This window comes from Rutilus rutilus (assembly GCF_951802725.1).
Source record: "Rutilus rutilus genome assembly, chromosome: 7".
Classification (NCBI taxonomy): Eukaryota; Metazoa; Chordata; class Actinopteri; order Cypriniformes; family Leuciscidae; genus Rutilus; species Rutilus rutilus.
The window spans coordinates 48,351,066-48,366,587 of NC_140221.1; the positions used below are offsets into that span (position 1 = coordinate 48,351,066).

The window sequence follows — 15,522 nt, forward strand, 5'->3', positions numbered from 1 at the left end:
TACTTTAGTAAATGCATCTTGATTTAAGAATGTTTAGATATTTGGACTGGAAACCAGTCATAAACACTGAGTGAGAACTTATCAGGTGAGCGCTTCAGGCTGGTTCGGGTCAGGGATATCATGGTTGTTCTTGTCCATCAGCCAGAGATGTTGAACGTTCATTAACCTTCAGATCAGAAGACAGAGAGCCGAAGCACGTCCATTCACACTTAAACACACACACTCTCATACAGACACGAAGACGACCCCTCGAAACATGCGTCAGAGAACACATCTTCATAACCTGTGTCAGCCGAAGCTGAATCCGGCACAGACGGCCTCGTTCGGCGGGAATGAGGTCAGGATGAGTGTTAGATTGAGGAACACATCAGAGAACTCACAGAGGAGAAACACGTCTGGGTCACAGTTCAGCCCACAGAAACAGACCAGACCTTTATTTCGCATGAAGAAAATGATGTTATTCAGACTGTGTTTATACACACTGGTAGCATTTGTGGATTTGCCATGCGGATTTAAATAAAAAAAACATTGAACTATAACAATGAGAAATATGACTCAGCCTCAAACATTCAGATGCAATAACAATTATTTCAATTGTCATGAAAATAATGATGTATTATTCAAATAATGAAGTATTTATACATCATGCATGGTTGTGTTTGCTGTTCTGCATATTTAGATAAACAACAAAACATTGTGTGTACTATAACAATGAGAAATAGAACTGAGAATGAGAATTTAAGCATTATTTGTCAGTAAATGTGTTTAATTGTCATGGAAATCAAACTGGGCCTAAAATAACCTTCATTTTCTTCATGCAAAATATAATATTTTCTGTTTTTGTGACCTGGACAAGTCAACACTCTCTCTGCTCTTCTCTGTCTTAATATCTGGACTGATCGTGTCTCTCAGTCGAGGACGTGTGTGAGTGTGTGTGTGTGTGTGTGTGTGTGTGTGTGTGTGAGAGAGTGTGTGTGTGTGTGTGTGTGTGTGTGTGTGTGTGTGTGTGTGTGTGTGAAATGGCTGGATGGTTCAGGTTTGTCCGCCACACGATCCCTCACATCACCGACACCGCTGTAAAACTCCATCACCCCTGAGCGCCGTTTAACTCGTCCCGTTTCTCTCCACGGGTTTATTCCACAATCTCTCCTTCACTGATGCTTAGAGACGCCTCGTCACAGGATTGCAATGCATCCTGGGAAAAAACACTGCAAAAAATGATGTTCTTCCTCAAAATTAAGAACATTTTAAAATCAAGATACATTTACTGGAGAAGCAAAATGACTGAAGATTTGAAAACAATGGGGTCAGAAAAATACACTTAATTCAAAGAGAAAACAAGATTAAAAAACAGATATTTGTTCTTTTTTTAAACTCAAACTCACTTCATTTTGATACATTTTTTATAAAACAAGTCATAATATCTTCAGTCATGCTTCTTCTCCAGTAAATGTGTCTTGATGTGAGAATGTTGAGATATTAGTGCTGGAGAACGAGACAGAAACACTGAGGAAGAACATCATTGTTTTTGCAGTAATATTGGTTTTATGAAGCATTATACTATATTTTTCCAAGTTTCACCATAAAGCAAAACCTACAGAAGCATCACAGCAACTGACCAAGAAAATATAAACTACCTGAAGTGTCTTTCTCAGTTTTCCAGTACGGATAACAAAACCATACCTAAATCAAGATATATTTACTGGAGAAGAAAAATGACTGAAGATACCGGTATTACATTTCTGAAAAATGCAGCAAAATTGCATCAAAATCAAGTTCTTGTTTTAAACTCAAACTCACTTCATTTTGATGCATTTTTCATTAAACAAGTCTTAATATCTTCAGTCACTGCTTCTTCTCCAGTAAATGTGTCTTGTTGAAGAATGTTTAGATGTTTGTGCTGGAGAACGAGACAGAAACACTGAGGAAGAACGTGAAGGGTGAAGAGAAAGTGAATTCATTGTCTGGACTCTTCAGTTGAAAGAGACTGTGTTTCTGTGGAAAAGTGCAGGACTGAGATGAAGTCTGATCGATTGATCGTCTCTCTCGGGGAAGATGGAGATGGCTTTGAATATTTCTTTAAAAGACGGATGAGCTCTTCTGAAACGAGAGGAACAAAAGCCCGGAGTGTGTGAAGTAAATATAAACCCGACAGCATCTGAAACGCTGGAGTCTCCTGAGACCCGAGAGCTTTACTTCATGTGTTTCTGTGGCGAGAGTCGATGCACGTCTGCGGCTTCACCCAGAGCTGATTTACACTCGGCTCCTTGTCAACAATTAATTAACATCAGTAACTCAAAGCATTAGTAATACAACACAACCCGATAACACAATAACTGGAGCTTTTACTCCATCAGTCATAATTCACAACCTGGGGGAGAAGATACATTTCAAGCTTCAAACAAATGATTCATTTTCCAAAGAAACCTTTTAAAATGTGTTTCAGGCACAGCAATGGAGGAGAGACAGAACAGCAGTCTAATCAGAAACACTTACAGAGAACAAGAATAAAGTAGAAAGAGAGAGAGAGAGACATAGATAGATAGCTAGATAGATAGATAGATAGATAGATAGATAGATAGATAGAGAGATAGATAGATAGATAGATAGATAGATAGATAGATAGATAGAGAGATAGATAGATAGATAGATAGATAGAGAGATAGATAGATAGATAGATAGATAGAGAGAGAGACAGATAGATAGATTGATAGATAGATAGATAGATAGATAGATAGAGAGAGAGACAGATAGATAGATAGATAGATAGATAGATAGATAGATAGATAGATAGATAGATAGATAGAGAGAGAGACAGATAGATAGACAGACAGACAGACAGACAGACAGACAGACAGACAGACAGACAGACAGACAGACAGACAGACAGATAGATAGATAGATAGATAGATAGATAGATAGATAGATAGATAGATAGATAGATAGATAGATAGATAGATAGATAGATAGATAGATAGATAGATAGATAGATAGATAGACTGATCTACTGTCTCTCCAATCAGACTCAGATTGAGTTTTCCTGGATGGATTTCAGGGAGAATCTTTTAATCAGATTCCTGGAATGTTCCATTTGCTCTCTCTGCAGGATCCTGTAAACGAGTCCTTGTGGAGAACCTGAGTGTCCGCTCAGACTCTGTTCTGGACCGTAATGGAAAAGTGTCTGGAGTGAAGGGTGGTCGGAGACCCACATCCACAAAACGGTTTGAGCAAAACCAATTATATCTTAACTCCGGGGGAAAGAAGTCTTCAGCATCCCAGACCGAACACCCGGAAGAGCCTGAGATCTCCTGAGGAACGAGAAGCCCGGAGCATCTGCGTCTCGGAGAGTTTCACATCCGTATGAAGATGCAATCGATGAACATTACAACTACCGATGGGAACACACACACACACACACACACACACCAAGTGCTTTCTTCACTGTCTGCTTTCACACCGAGAGACTCGCTTCTCCGTCTCGATCATCTCTCCTCTGGCTACAGACTCAAACACCCACGAGATCCCGGTTCCCTCCTAAGAATAAACTGAATAAACCCCAACATTATTAAGAATAAAATTATATTTTCTTCTTCTTTTCAAAATGGAATATTCTTGTGTTTTTTTGTGGAATATTGCAGTTTATTCTAAAAGATTGCCGATCATTGTTTTAAACTAATGTTCCTGGTAATGTTGAATGAGAACAAGTTCCTCTTCAGCATCCACTCACATGAGATCAGCCAATAGCAAACCACAACCATCCAATCATCCAATCAATTCCCCAGAGACACAATCAAGCCCCGCCCACATTTGTAATTGCCCCTCTCACATGACCTAGCACAAGCTGCTCTGAATCTGAACGGCTGATATTCACCTGCGATGGGGTTGTAGACCTTGGGTTCGATGGTCCCCATGGGAGGAGGCAGGAGTGTGTTGGTGAAGCTGCGCAGCGGGTGTGTGGGTCGAACACACGCGGTCGGGATGGTTCTGCTGGGAATCTCTTCGGGCCCCGGCGGCTCCGACTGGGCCGTGGGAATCAGCGTCTGCTGTGTTTGAGGAGCCATTGGAGGAGCGCCCTCTGCTGCCATCGCTGAGAAACACACGCACACACACACACACACACACACACACACACATCAGAAGAACGCTTGGAATGCAGAGCTCAACTCGTCTCCATACCGGCGTGATGAGTTTTGGTTCCGCCACTGTTGCCTTGGCTTTTGGCTGCTTAGTTGGGGATATTTAATATTCAGCAATATTATTGATCTGCCTTATTTAAGGTGGACGATGACGTTATTTTCTTCTAGAAACAAACTTTGTTGTATTATTTTCATGTCATCACTGTGAAGCTGCTTTCATACAATCCGTATTGTAAAAGGCTCTGTATAAATAAAGGTGACTTGACTTGACTTGGGGAAAACACACACACACACACACACATAAGCAGAACGCTTGGGGAAAACACACAAACACATAAGCAGAACGCTTGGGGAAAACACACACACATCAGACGAAAAGCTCAACTTTATGTAAATGAGAGGCATAAACAGCAGCCACACTGCAAAACATGCTTTTCATACTTAATATATTTGTCTTGTTTCCAGTCAAAATATCACACAATTCTTAAATCAAGATGCATTTACTAAAGTAGCAAAATGGGAAAGCTCAACTTTTATGCAAATGAAAGGCATAAATGCTACATTTTTCTAAATTATATGTATACATTTCTGAAATACATAACTTAGACAGTTCCCTCTGATAACAGATCACTCTACACTAAATTGTAATATGGACTCATGCCTTTTCTATAAAGCTGCTTTAAAATGATGTGTATTGTGAAAAGCGCTGTACAAACAAATGTGAATTGGATTGAATTGAAATAAACAGCAGCCAATCAGAGGAGAGGACAAGCTAATGATGTGAAGCATCTGAGTTCAGCGAGTTTTACCTCAAAGCTAATAAATAATATTTTGGGGTTCAAGTCAAGCCTTTATTTATACAGTGCTTTTACAATACAGAATGTTTCAAAGCTTTAGTTTATTTATATATCCAGCTGCTCTGGAGAAAAGTAATATTCAGTATTAGAATCGATTTGAGTGATGAGAACATCATTTGATTGAAATTGAGGAATCTTGTAAGATTGACAGTTATTGAACTAGTTTGCATGATGGCACAGACCGTGGCTCATTAAAGTATGTGTACTTTGGTCATTTGGGAACAAAGGTTGTATTTTCCAGCTGTAATCATGCAAATACATGTTGATGGTGTGCTAACTGAAGCCAGCGTGACCCAGACCTCCGGCGCTCGGATCTCATCACGCCAGAGTCTCTCATACTCAAAGTCTCCGTGAACTTTTCTTCCTCAGAGACGTTTTGTTTGTGCAAATACTTCTGCTCACTAAGAGCCTCTTAGAAAATGTCATTTATTTCAATGAAGCGAACAGACTCCAGCTGCTGCCAAAGAACCAAATCAAATCAATGTCTTCTGCTAACAAACTCATTTAAAGCTCAGAATAAAACAGAGCGAGACAGAGCGAGAGGAACCTGCTTTATTCAGGACGCCTACATCCATAAACGACACGGATAAAACAGACGTTTGTGTTGCTGTGTTGTGATTGGTCGATCTAGTAACAGCTGACGTTACTCTCGAATACTTATACACTGCAAATAATTGGTTTTCTGAAGTTGTAAATAAAAGATTTTTGGTTAAAACTGTTATTTTTTTTGTTTGTTTTTTCAGTGTCCTTGTTACATTTGTTACATGTACTTACCATAGTAATAACAGTAAATTATGCATAATTACATGCTAACATACTAACCCTAACCCTATAGTAAGTACATTTGCTTAATATTACTCAGTACTTAAATATATAATTACACTGTAACAATGACCCCTTAAAATAAAGGGTCCCACTTTATATTTAGTGGCTTTAAGCACTATGTACTTACATTCAAATGAATACATACATACATGTTTTTACATTGTACTTATATTTTGAGAATACCTGCATGTAATAACATTTGTAATTCCACTGTTGACCCTTCCCTTGAACCTCACCTGTCTCACACCTCAATAGCAGCAAAAGTGTTACTTTTGTACTTAAAGCCACTTAATATAAAAGTGGGACCAAATAAAGTGGGACCAGATTTTTTTAAAGCCATAAAAACACATTTAGTTCATTTCTTCTCAAACTTTCTAAAACGCAGAAACACAGAAGCCTTACCAGCAGCGCAACCGCGGCTTTACTGAATAATGAAGTAAAGCAAATTTGATTAATTTATCTCTGTAAAGAAACCTCATCGTTTAACTGGCTACTCTCTGCGGTCTCAGACGATGACATCACTTCCTGTCAGCCACCGTAACTTCTGTTGGGTGCAATTCACAACCTCACCACTAGATGCTGCTAAAACTTACACACTGCACCTTTAATTTAGCTTGTTTTAAGCAAAAACCCCCCAGAAAACAAGAGATAATATCATATGGCATTTTACTCCTCTAGTAAATGCATCTTGATTTAAGAATTTTTAGATATTTGGACTGGAAACAAGACCAAAATACAGAGTAAGTATGCAGTGCATAAAAACACATTTTTGTTAATGTCTTCTGAAACGTTCCCCGGAGCCTCTAGAACAGTGTTTCTGAAAGGCAGGAGCCTCACCGGAAGCGTAACCGCGGTCCACGGTGAGCGTGGAGAACGGCATCGGCCTCAGGGTGAACTTCGGGTGAGCGCTGAAACCACAGGTGGGAGACGGTAGGATTCCCGGATACTGGCTGCTCTCCAGTGTGGGAACCGGGATAGCACTGACCACCGCTGGAACACACACACAAACATCATGAGAAAACACAAGACACAACCCAGCAAGCAGTTTTGCGTTTAAAAGACATCTAATAGCCGTCCAAACACATGCCAGACGTCTAAAACTAGGCAAAAATTGGACTGTCAGTGAAAATTTTATAGACGTCTAAACCAGAGCCCAAGAATAGACTAGTCGTTTCATTTCTTTGTTATCTAATTGATAACTAGTCTATTCTTGACACTGAATGGCACTGACCACCGCTGGAACACACACACACACACACACACACACACACACACACACACACACACACACACACACACACACACACACACACACACACACACACACACACACACACACACACACACACGTCATGAGAAAACACAAGACATGAATGCACTCATTGGGTTCTGTATAGAGCCCTAGGGTTCCTGAAGAGCCGCTGCTCTGATTCACTCTAATCATTAATCATGTTTAAATATTTAAACACCTACAAGAGGAAAAGTGTTTAGATTTCAGCCCCTTGCCAGTGAAATGCAGACCCCCATTAGTCTGACTCAAACTCCTCAGTAACGCAGATCCAGGGACCGGGAAACAGCAGAACCTCTTTAACAAACCTGATGGTGAAGCCACAGAAACTCACAGCAGATTCACAGGAGAAACACTGACCTTGACATTGAAAACCTCACAGAGAGAGAGAGAGAGAGAGAGAGAGAGAGAGGGGGAGAGAGAGAGGAGAGAGAGAGAGAGAGAGAGAGAGAGAGAGAGAGAGAGAGAGAGAGAGAGAGAGAGAGAGAGAGAGAGAGAGAGAGAGACAGGACTGATAAATTGCCTGAAGTGTTGAGATTTCTATCTACTAAACTGCCCCAGACGAGCAACTGCTGATTGACTGAAAACTCTCTATCTGTGTGTGTGTGTGTGTGTGTGTGTGTGTGTGTGTGTGTGTGTGTATGTGTGTGTGAGGTTTTGCCTACATTGTGTGCATCCAAATGTTTCAGGATAGAAAAACGGGAAACAGCAGAACCCCTTCAGGAGCAGAAGCTCTTTTAATAAACCCTGAACAGAACAACATCAGGATCCGTGAGAGATGATGAAGGAGCCTTCAGAAACCAGCAGCAGATTCACAGTTAATTCATTATTCATTCTCTCTCTGTCTCTGATTGACTGCAAACTCTCGCTCTCTCTCTGTGTGTGTGTGTGTGTGTAGGGTTCGATCTGTGTAGAGCACATGCTCTTTTTGCCATTACACTCCAAAGTGCCATTTATTTTGGTGGTGGTGTTTTTTTTCTTTCTTCAATAAATCAGTGCTATTGGTCACCCTATACGTCTGTCTGTCTGTTTTACAAATATTTAGCCAATGAAAGTTCTTGAAAAAGACCTTGTGTAAATCTTGTTCGATCTTCAAACTGTCAGTAAACCTGATAACTCCGCCCCCTCTATCTGATAACTCCACCCCTCTATCTGATAACTCCACCCCTCTATCTGATAACTCCACCCCTCTATCTGATACCTCCACCCCTCTATCTGATACCTCCACCCATCTATCTGATAACTCAGATCTATCTGAGAACTCCGCCCCTCTATCTGAGAACTCCGCTCCACTATCTGAGAACTCCGCCCCTCTATCTGAGAACTCCGCCCTCTATCTGATAACTCAGCCCCACTATCTGAGAACTCCGCCCCTCTGTGATAACTCTGCCCCACTATCTGATAACTCCGCCCATCTATCTGATAACCCCGCCCCTCTGTCTGATAACTCTGCCCCCTCTGTCTGATAAATCCGCCCCTCTATCTGAGAACTCCGCCCCACTTTATGATAACTCAGCCCCACTATCTGAGAACTCCGCCCCTCTGTCTGATATCTCTGCCCCCTCTGTCTGATAAATCCGCCCCACTATCTGAGAACTCCGCCCCTCTATCTGATAACTCTGCCCCCCTATCTGATAACTCCGCCCCACTATCTGAGAACTCTGCCCCACTTTCTGAGAACTCCGCCCGTCTATCTGAGAACTCTGCCCCACTATCTGAGAACTCCGCCCCTCTATCTGAGAACTCCGCTCCACTATCTGAGAACTCCGCCCCTCTATCTGAGAACTCCGCTCCACTATCTGAGAACTCCGCTCCACTATCTGAGAACTCCGCCCCACTATCTGAGAACTCCGCTCCACTATCTGATAACTCCGCTCCACTATCTGAGAACTCCGCTCCACTATCTGAGAACTCCGCTCCACTATCTGAGAACTCCGCTCCACTATCTGATAACTCCGCTCCACTATCTGAGAACTCCGCTCCACTATCTGAGAACTCCGCCCCACTATCTGAGAACTCCGCTCCACTATCTGAGAACTCTGCCCCTCTATCTGAGAACTCCGCTCCACTATCTGAGAACTCCGCTCCACTATCTGAGAACTCCGCCCCTCTATCTGAGAACTCTGCCCCACTATCTGAGAACTCCGCTCCACTATCTGAGAACTCCGCCCCTCTATCTGAGAACTCTGCTCCACTATCTGAGAACTCCGCTCCACTATCTGAGAACTCCGCCCCTCTATCTGAGAACTCCGCTCCACTATCTGAGAACTCCGCTCCACTATCTGAGAACTCCGCTCCACTATCTGAGAACTCCGCTCCACTATCTGAGAACTCCGCTCCACTATCTGAGAACTCCGCTCCACTATCTGAGAACTCCGCTCCACTATCTGAGAACTCCGCTCCACTATCTGAGAACTCCGCCCCACTATCTGATAACTCCGCCCCCTATCTGAGAACTCCGCTCCACTATCTGATAACTCCGCTCCACTATCTGAGAACTCCGCCCCTCTATCTGAGAACTCCACCCCTATCTGAGAACTCCGCCCCTCTATCTGAGAACTCCGCCCCTCTATCTTGACTGAACGAACTGAAGTTCCGCAGCAGCTGAACGAAGTTTTGCAAGGGTAAACAAAGATCTTGTTGTTTGAATAAGTACTAAACACTATGTCTATAAAGGCTCATATTTTATTTATTTGATGTCTGACTGAGACATGTGGGACCTGAGAGAGAGGTCTAGCATTTGCCATCTAGTTATAGCAAATACACAGCCTACACTTAAATAATCTGTTCATTAGCATTTCATCTTTTATAAAATGAGATTTTGGCCAAATGTATTTTACAACAGGAAAAACTGAGCGCCAATATAGCTACAACAAACTAGTTTGTAACCTGTTGATGCAAATGTAATGTGATGCCGCTGTTATAATGACGGACAAAATGCACATTTGCACACATTCGCTGGTCAAAAACCCCGTAAACTGCATTTGAGTTTGACTTTTGTAAAATGTTAAAGCAGAACTCGGCAACTCTAGCGAACACTAGTCACTTCTTCGCTGATTTTCCCTTTTGTTGTGGCATGTTTTCCCCACGAGCTCCCCCTACAGCTGTGGGAGGGCGTATATTTCACAACACAGTCGTAAAAAACTCACTTGCGGCCCCTCCTCCCCCTCTCTACCGCTGCTCATGTGCGTTTGTTATGATCGGAGCAAGCCAACTGTATCGTGTGGAGCTATGTCTACCGAGGTGGCTAATACATCATACACATTTACCATAGAACATTGACATGACGTAAAGCAATTCGTGTTTCGCGCTCGTTCTCGTTCTCGCTTCTCACGAGACTTCCAATTTCTATCTTGCCGGGACGGTAGTCCCCAAGTTGCAAGGTTGGTTTTCCGCCTGTGTGTGTGTGTGTGGAATCAACTGGACATCTTCTAGATACACAGATCCCCATATTTACATTTACATTTATGCATTTATGCATTTATGCATTTGGCAGACGCTTTTATCCAAAGCAACTTTCATTGCATTTCAAGGTAAACATTTCCATTCTTATCAGTTCATAAGTTCAGATATGATCATCCTTGTGTGAGGGAGCCCATGCTAACATGTAGAACACATCTATCTTTTATAAACACCCAATTCATACACTGAAAAATGATATACATTTATATTAATTAATTTATATAAAAATTGTATATTGTTATATATAAATATATTATATATGTATATATAATATGATATATAATTATGTATACTTGTTTATTTAATTTTAATGTAATTTTATTCAAATGTATTTATTTACTCATTTATTTTAATCTTTTTATAATTTATAATTATTATATATATATAATATACCCTTTCATTAATATATTCATTATATAGAAAAATAATGTTAATTCAAACAGTAACAAGATTATTGGCAGATAATTTTGCTTGTTTTAAGCAAAAACTCACTTATTTTTATTTTATTCCCCAGAAAACAAGACATAATATCTTATGACATTTTACTCATCTAGTAAATGCATCTTGATTTAAGAATATTTTAGATATTTGGACTGGAAACAAGACAAAAATACTGAATAAGAAAAGCATTTTTTGCAGTGTTCTGTATATAAAATGAAATGATATTAGAAAGCGTCTATATTCTGTTTCTCATCATCACCTGGTTAAACATGCTAAATCTCGCTCAGTTTGAACTCTTTCACTGATGATGACTCTCATATTCCACTTCCTGTCAAAACTCCACTTCCTCCAAGGTTTTTCCCGGGAGAAGCCGCTCCTCTTTCCTGGTTTTCCCAGAGGACAGAGATGAAGCTTGTTTGAGGATCGTAATGAAAGCGCAGGATGAAGGATCCCAGCAGGAGGTCGAAGAGGAGACGCTCCCGGGACGGGATCAAACGCGTGTCCCGGGAAGAGGAAAGCATCGGAGCGTCACATGATCCTGTCATATGAGGAATCAGAGGCGCGTGTGTTTCACCCAAAACAAGCCCTTATCAAAGGAATGACAGCGACACGCTCATATTCACACACTGCACAAATGCTTTTCTTACTCAGTGTTTTTGTCTTGTTTCCAGTCCAAATATGGATGGATTCTGATTGGCTGTTCATCAGCTGGAAGAAAATAATAGAAATTATTACAGTTTTCGTTATCATTATTGTTATTATTACCATTATCATCACTATTGTTATAGTTATTGTTATCTTTATAGGTATTGTTTAATCATTATTGATATTGTTATAGTTATCGTTGTAGTCATAGCTGTCTTTATAGTTATTGTTATAGTCATCGTTATAGTTATCGTTATTGTTATCGTTATAGTTGTGAACAGGCATTATTTGTTTGATGCGTTGACATCATTTCCACTGAATCAGGAAGAGAAGGCGGGACATATTGAATGGCTCCTCCCCCTTTTCAAATAGCCAATAGCGTTTAGTTTCCCTCACAGACTGACAGCACCATGGAAGCGACTCCGAGCGCTGATGATACGCTCCGAGCAACCGAACACACACTCCAACCCATAATGCTCAGTGTGTGTCAACGGTCGCTTTGGTCAGGTGATGTTTATAGCATAGGGGGCGGAGCTTTAGAGTCTAGAGAGCATGTGATTGGACAGAAGATGTGATGAGAAGCTGAAGTCGCGGTGATGTCATAAAAATCCGTGATTCGTTTTAGCGGAAGTGAGAGAGTAAGTTTTGAATGTTTATATCTCCTAAATGCAAATTTTGTCATTGTTTTGGAACACACCAGCTTATTCATAAGCTTAAGGCTAACATATTCATACCAAAAGCTAAAAAACGTAAGCGTGTCTCACGTGTGTTGCTGGGCTGCGAGTCCATGGGAATCATCATCTTAATGCGCGTGGGCCTGCGAGCGGCTAACGATCTCTCTAATGTGGAGATACTGGAGGCTTCATCACCATCAGCGCCTGAAGAGGAGAACAGGGTTAATGTGAGACACACACACACACACACACACACACACACCTCTGGAGATTACATGCTCTCACCTGAGTGGCTGCTCTTGCTGCCCATCTGGCTCTCTGATTGGCTGTGGCTGACCGGCGCCATCTCCTGGCTCTGGATTGGTGAGTCTCGGCCCGAGGGGGCGGAGCTTGAGGGCTTCTCCATGTTCTTCAGCTCCATCTCCTCATGGTGGATCCAGAGGTCAGGAGGTCGCAGGTCCTTCTGGCTGCCCTTACGCTTGCCTGCGCTGTGTGTCGCACGTTTCCTACAGCAAAGACACGATATAGAGGAATGAAACTCTTGAAGTTTGAGCTTCAGCAAGAACCAATGAGGTTCATTCTCGTGTTACAAAACGGCATTTTGTGTTCCTGAACACAACAACAAAAACGCGTTGTTTTTGTGTCAAAAACAGTTGTCTCTGTGTAAACAACAAAAATGCGAATCTCTGAAGACTATGACCTCATGCACATGCGTATTACGTGTTCAATCTATAGTGTTTCATCGCCATCTACTGGCCTGGCAGCAGAATACAGCGTTTTCAGTCGTTCTCACGGATCCGTGTGAATGCGGATCGTTTTGACAATGATGTCGTTTGTACGTGGAAAATTTAAAGGAAAATCGTCTACGTTTTAAGCATATCGTTGTCATGTAAACGTACACTTAAAGTGCACATTCAATATGATTAAGCGCAATTCTTTTATCAAGGGTAAAGGTCCTTGCACACTTAGTCCGAATTTTTTATGACGGAAGAAAGAGAGAGAGAGAGAGAGAGAGAGATAAACTCACTTCCTCTGCTGAGCGGACGAGCGACGGGTGCAGATCAGAGCGACGATCACCACGACAACCACCGTAATGGCTCCCACGGAAACCACGATGATGACGAGCAGGTTGCTGTTCTTCTGTGGTGTCACACTGCCGTGTGGCGGCCGCATCTGGCCAATAGGAGGCTCTGGAATCAGAACACATCGACACATCTCATTCACTTTCACTCTAAAGCTCGGACTCTTTGCACTACAATGTTTTCACTGTTGATTTCATGTTGCAATAAAAGAGCAAAAGTATATGATGAGTGACTTGTGCATTTCTCTGGCACAAACAAACACAATCACAAAATTGTGCATCTGTATGATGCATGTGTTCCTACCGTTCAGATTGCTCATGTCAATCGGGTTATTATCCGAGGGCCAGTAAGAGCTGTCTCCATGACGACCTGAGACCAGAGAGAGAAGCGCTGAGATCAGGGTGAGACACACACACACACACACACACACACACACACACACACACACACACACACACACACACACACACGCGCACAACTAAATACAACAGATGGGTTTATTGCAGCACTCCATCACTTTCACAGCCTCAAACACTCCTTAAACATCACCTAAAGCACTACTATTCTTCTTTAAAGGTGACATATTATACCCTTTTTCACAAGCTGTAAAATAAATCTATGGTGTCCCCAGAATGTGTCTGTGAAATTTCAGCTCAAAATCCCCTCAGATCATTTATTATAGCTTGTCAAATTTTCCCCTTTTTGGGTGTGATGAAAAACGCGCCATTTTTTTGAGTGTGTCTCTTTAAATGCAAATGAGCTGCAGCTCCGCCTCCGTTCAGAAGAGGGCGGAGCCTTTACACGAGCTTCAGAGACTCCGGCAATAACAAAACAGGCCAATCTCACTCATCCAGAATCCCAGAATAACCAGTAGCGAGTGCAGACCAAATGTCGGCTGGTGTGTGTAAACGTGCAGATTAAGCGAGTGAAATCTGATCGGCTTATTTTGGACATGCTGGCAGAGAAAGGCTCACCAACACAAAGGTACTGGGTTTCATTTTTCACGTTCCCTTTCGAGGGAACTCGAACTGCGTTGTCTACGACACTTTTGGGAACGCCCTTACCGTACCGCATCTGAAATATGAATGAAACTAATCCAATCCTGATTGGCTCTGCGTCATGACGGAACGTGACGGCACACACGGAAGCTACAAAGGGACGCCGGCACACAACAGAGTTAGCTTCTGCGATGAAACGTGTGCAATATCCTGTGCTGCAATATCCATTTAGTTTCACATTCATTTACAGAAATCAGCTGCTAGAATGAAAATTGCTGATGTTATCGGATTTTCAGGTGATATTCTCAATTCATTCAGTTAACGGACGCTCTGAGGTAAAGTGTTCAGACTGCAGACTTAGCAACGATTGTATTTAATTGTACAGTGCAATCATAACATAGGACAGACATTGGGCCCTATCACGCACCCAGCGCAATTGACTTTGTACAGCGACGCATGTATCATTCCTATTCTGCACCCGCGCACAGCGGACTTTTCCCTCCACAGACGCACGTCGGTAAATTAGGGAATGAACTTGCGCTCCCGGGGGCGGTTCAAGGAAAAGAGGAGGCGTGTTCCGGCGCAAACGTTCCCTGGTGCTATTTTGCAGTTTCAGAAAACAATTATTATTTAGATTTGCGTCTACGGCAATTTGCGGTTACGACTGTAACCCTTGTTCCCTGAGAAAGGGAACAAGACACCGCGTCCCTCCGCCACGCCTTCCCCTGCCTGGGAGCGCTTGCCTCATCACAGAAGCTAACTCTGTTGTGTGCCGGCGTCCCTTTGTAGCTTCTGTGTGTGCCGTCACACATTACGTCATGACGCAACACCAATCAGGATTGGCTTAGTTTCATTCATACTTCAGATGCGTTACGCTAAGGGCGTTCCCCAAAGTGTCGTAGTCGACGCAGTGTCTCGTCCCCTTCTCAGGGAACAAGGGTTTCAGTCGTAACCCGAGATGTTTTCTGGGTTGGTAGAAGCACCCGATTATAGAACTTAAACATGGGAAAGGTCAGATTTTTATGATATGTCACCTTTAATATTTTGCTTCTCCAGCAAATGCATCTTGATTTAGGAATGTTTAGATAGTTGTAGAAATACTGATGAATAACTT

At 42.1% G+C, this 15,522-nt stretch overlaps 1 protein-coding gene across 1 annotated transcript in view; it reads right to left on the minus strand.

The window, feature by feature from the left end:
• The window catches only part of dcc (DCC netrin 1 receptor), a 220,807-nt gene that overhangs the window by 10,496 nt on the left and 194,789 nt on the right, over positions 1 to 15,522 (minus strand). Inside the window, exons 22-27 of the mRNA XM_084414580.1 lie at positions 13,714 to 13,779; positions 13,356 to 13,518; positions 12,614 to 12,834; positions 12,419 to 12,532; positions 6,656 to 6,808; positions 3,872 to 4,087 (exon numbers count right to left, since the gene is read on the minus strand). Coding sequence (XP_084270706.1) covers positions 3,872 to 4,087; positions 6,656 to 6,808; positions 12,419 to 12,532; positions 12,614 to 12,834; positions 13,356 to 13,518; positions 13,714 to 13,779 — 933 coding nt within the window. The remainder of the gene's footprint in view (positions 1 to 3,871; positions 4,088 to 6,655; positions 6,809 to 12,418; positions 12,533 to 12,613; positions 12,835 to 13,355; positions 13,519 to 13,713; positions 13,780 to 15,522) is intronic.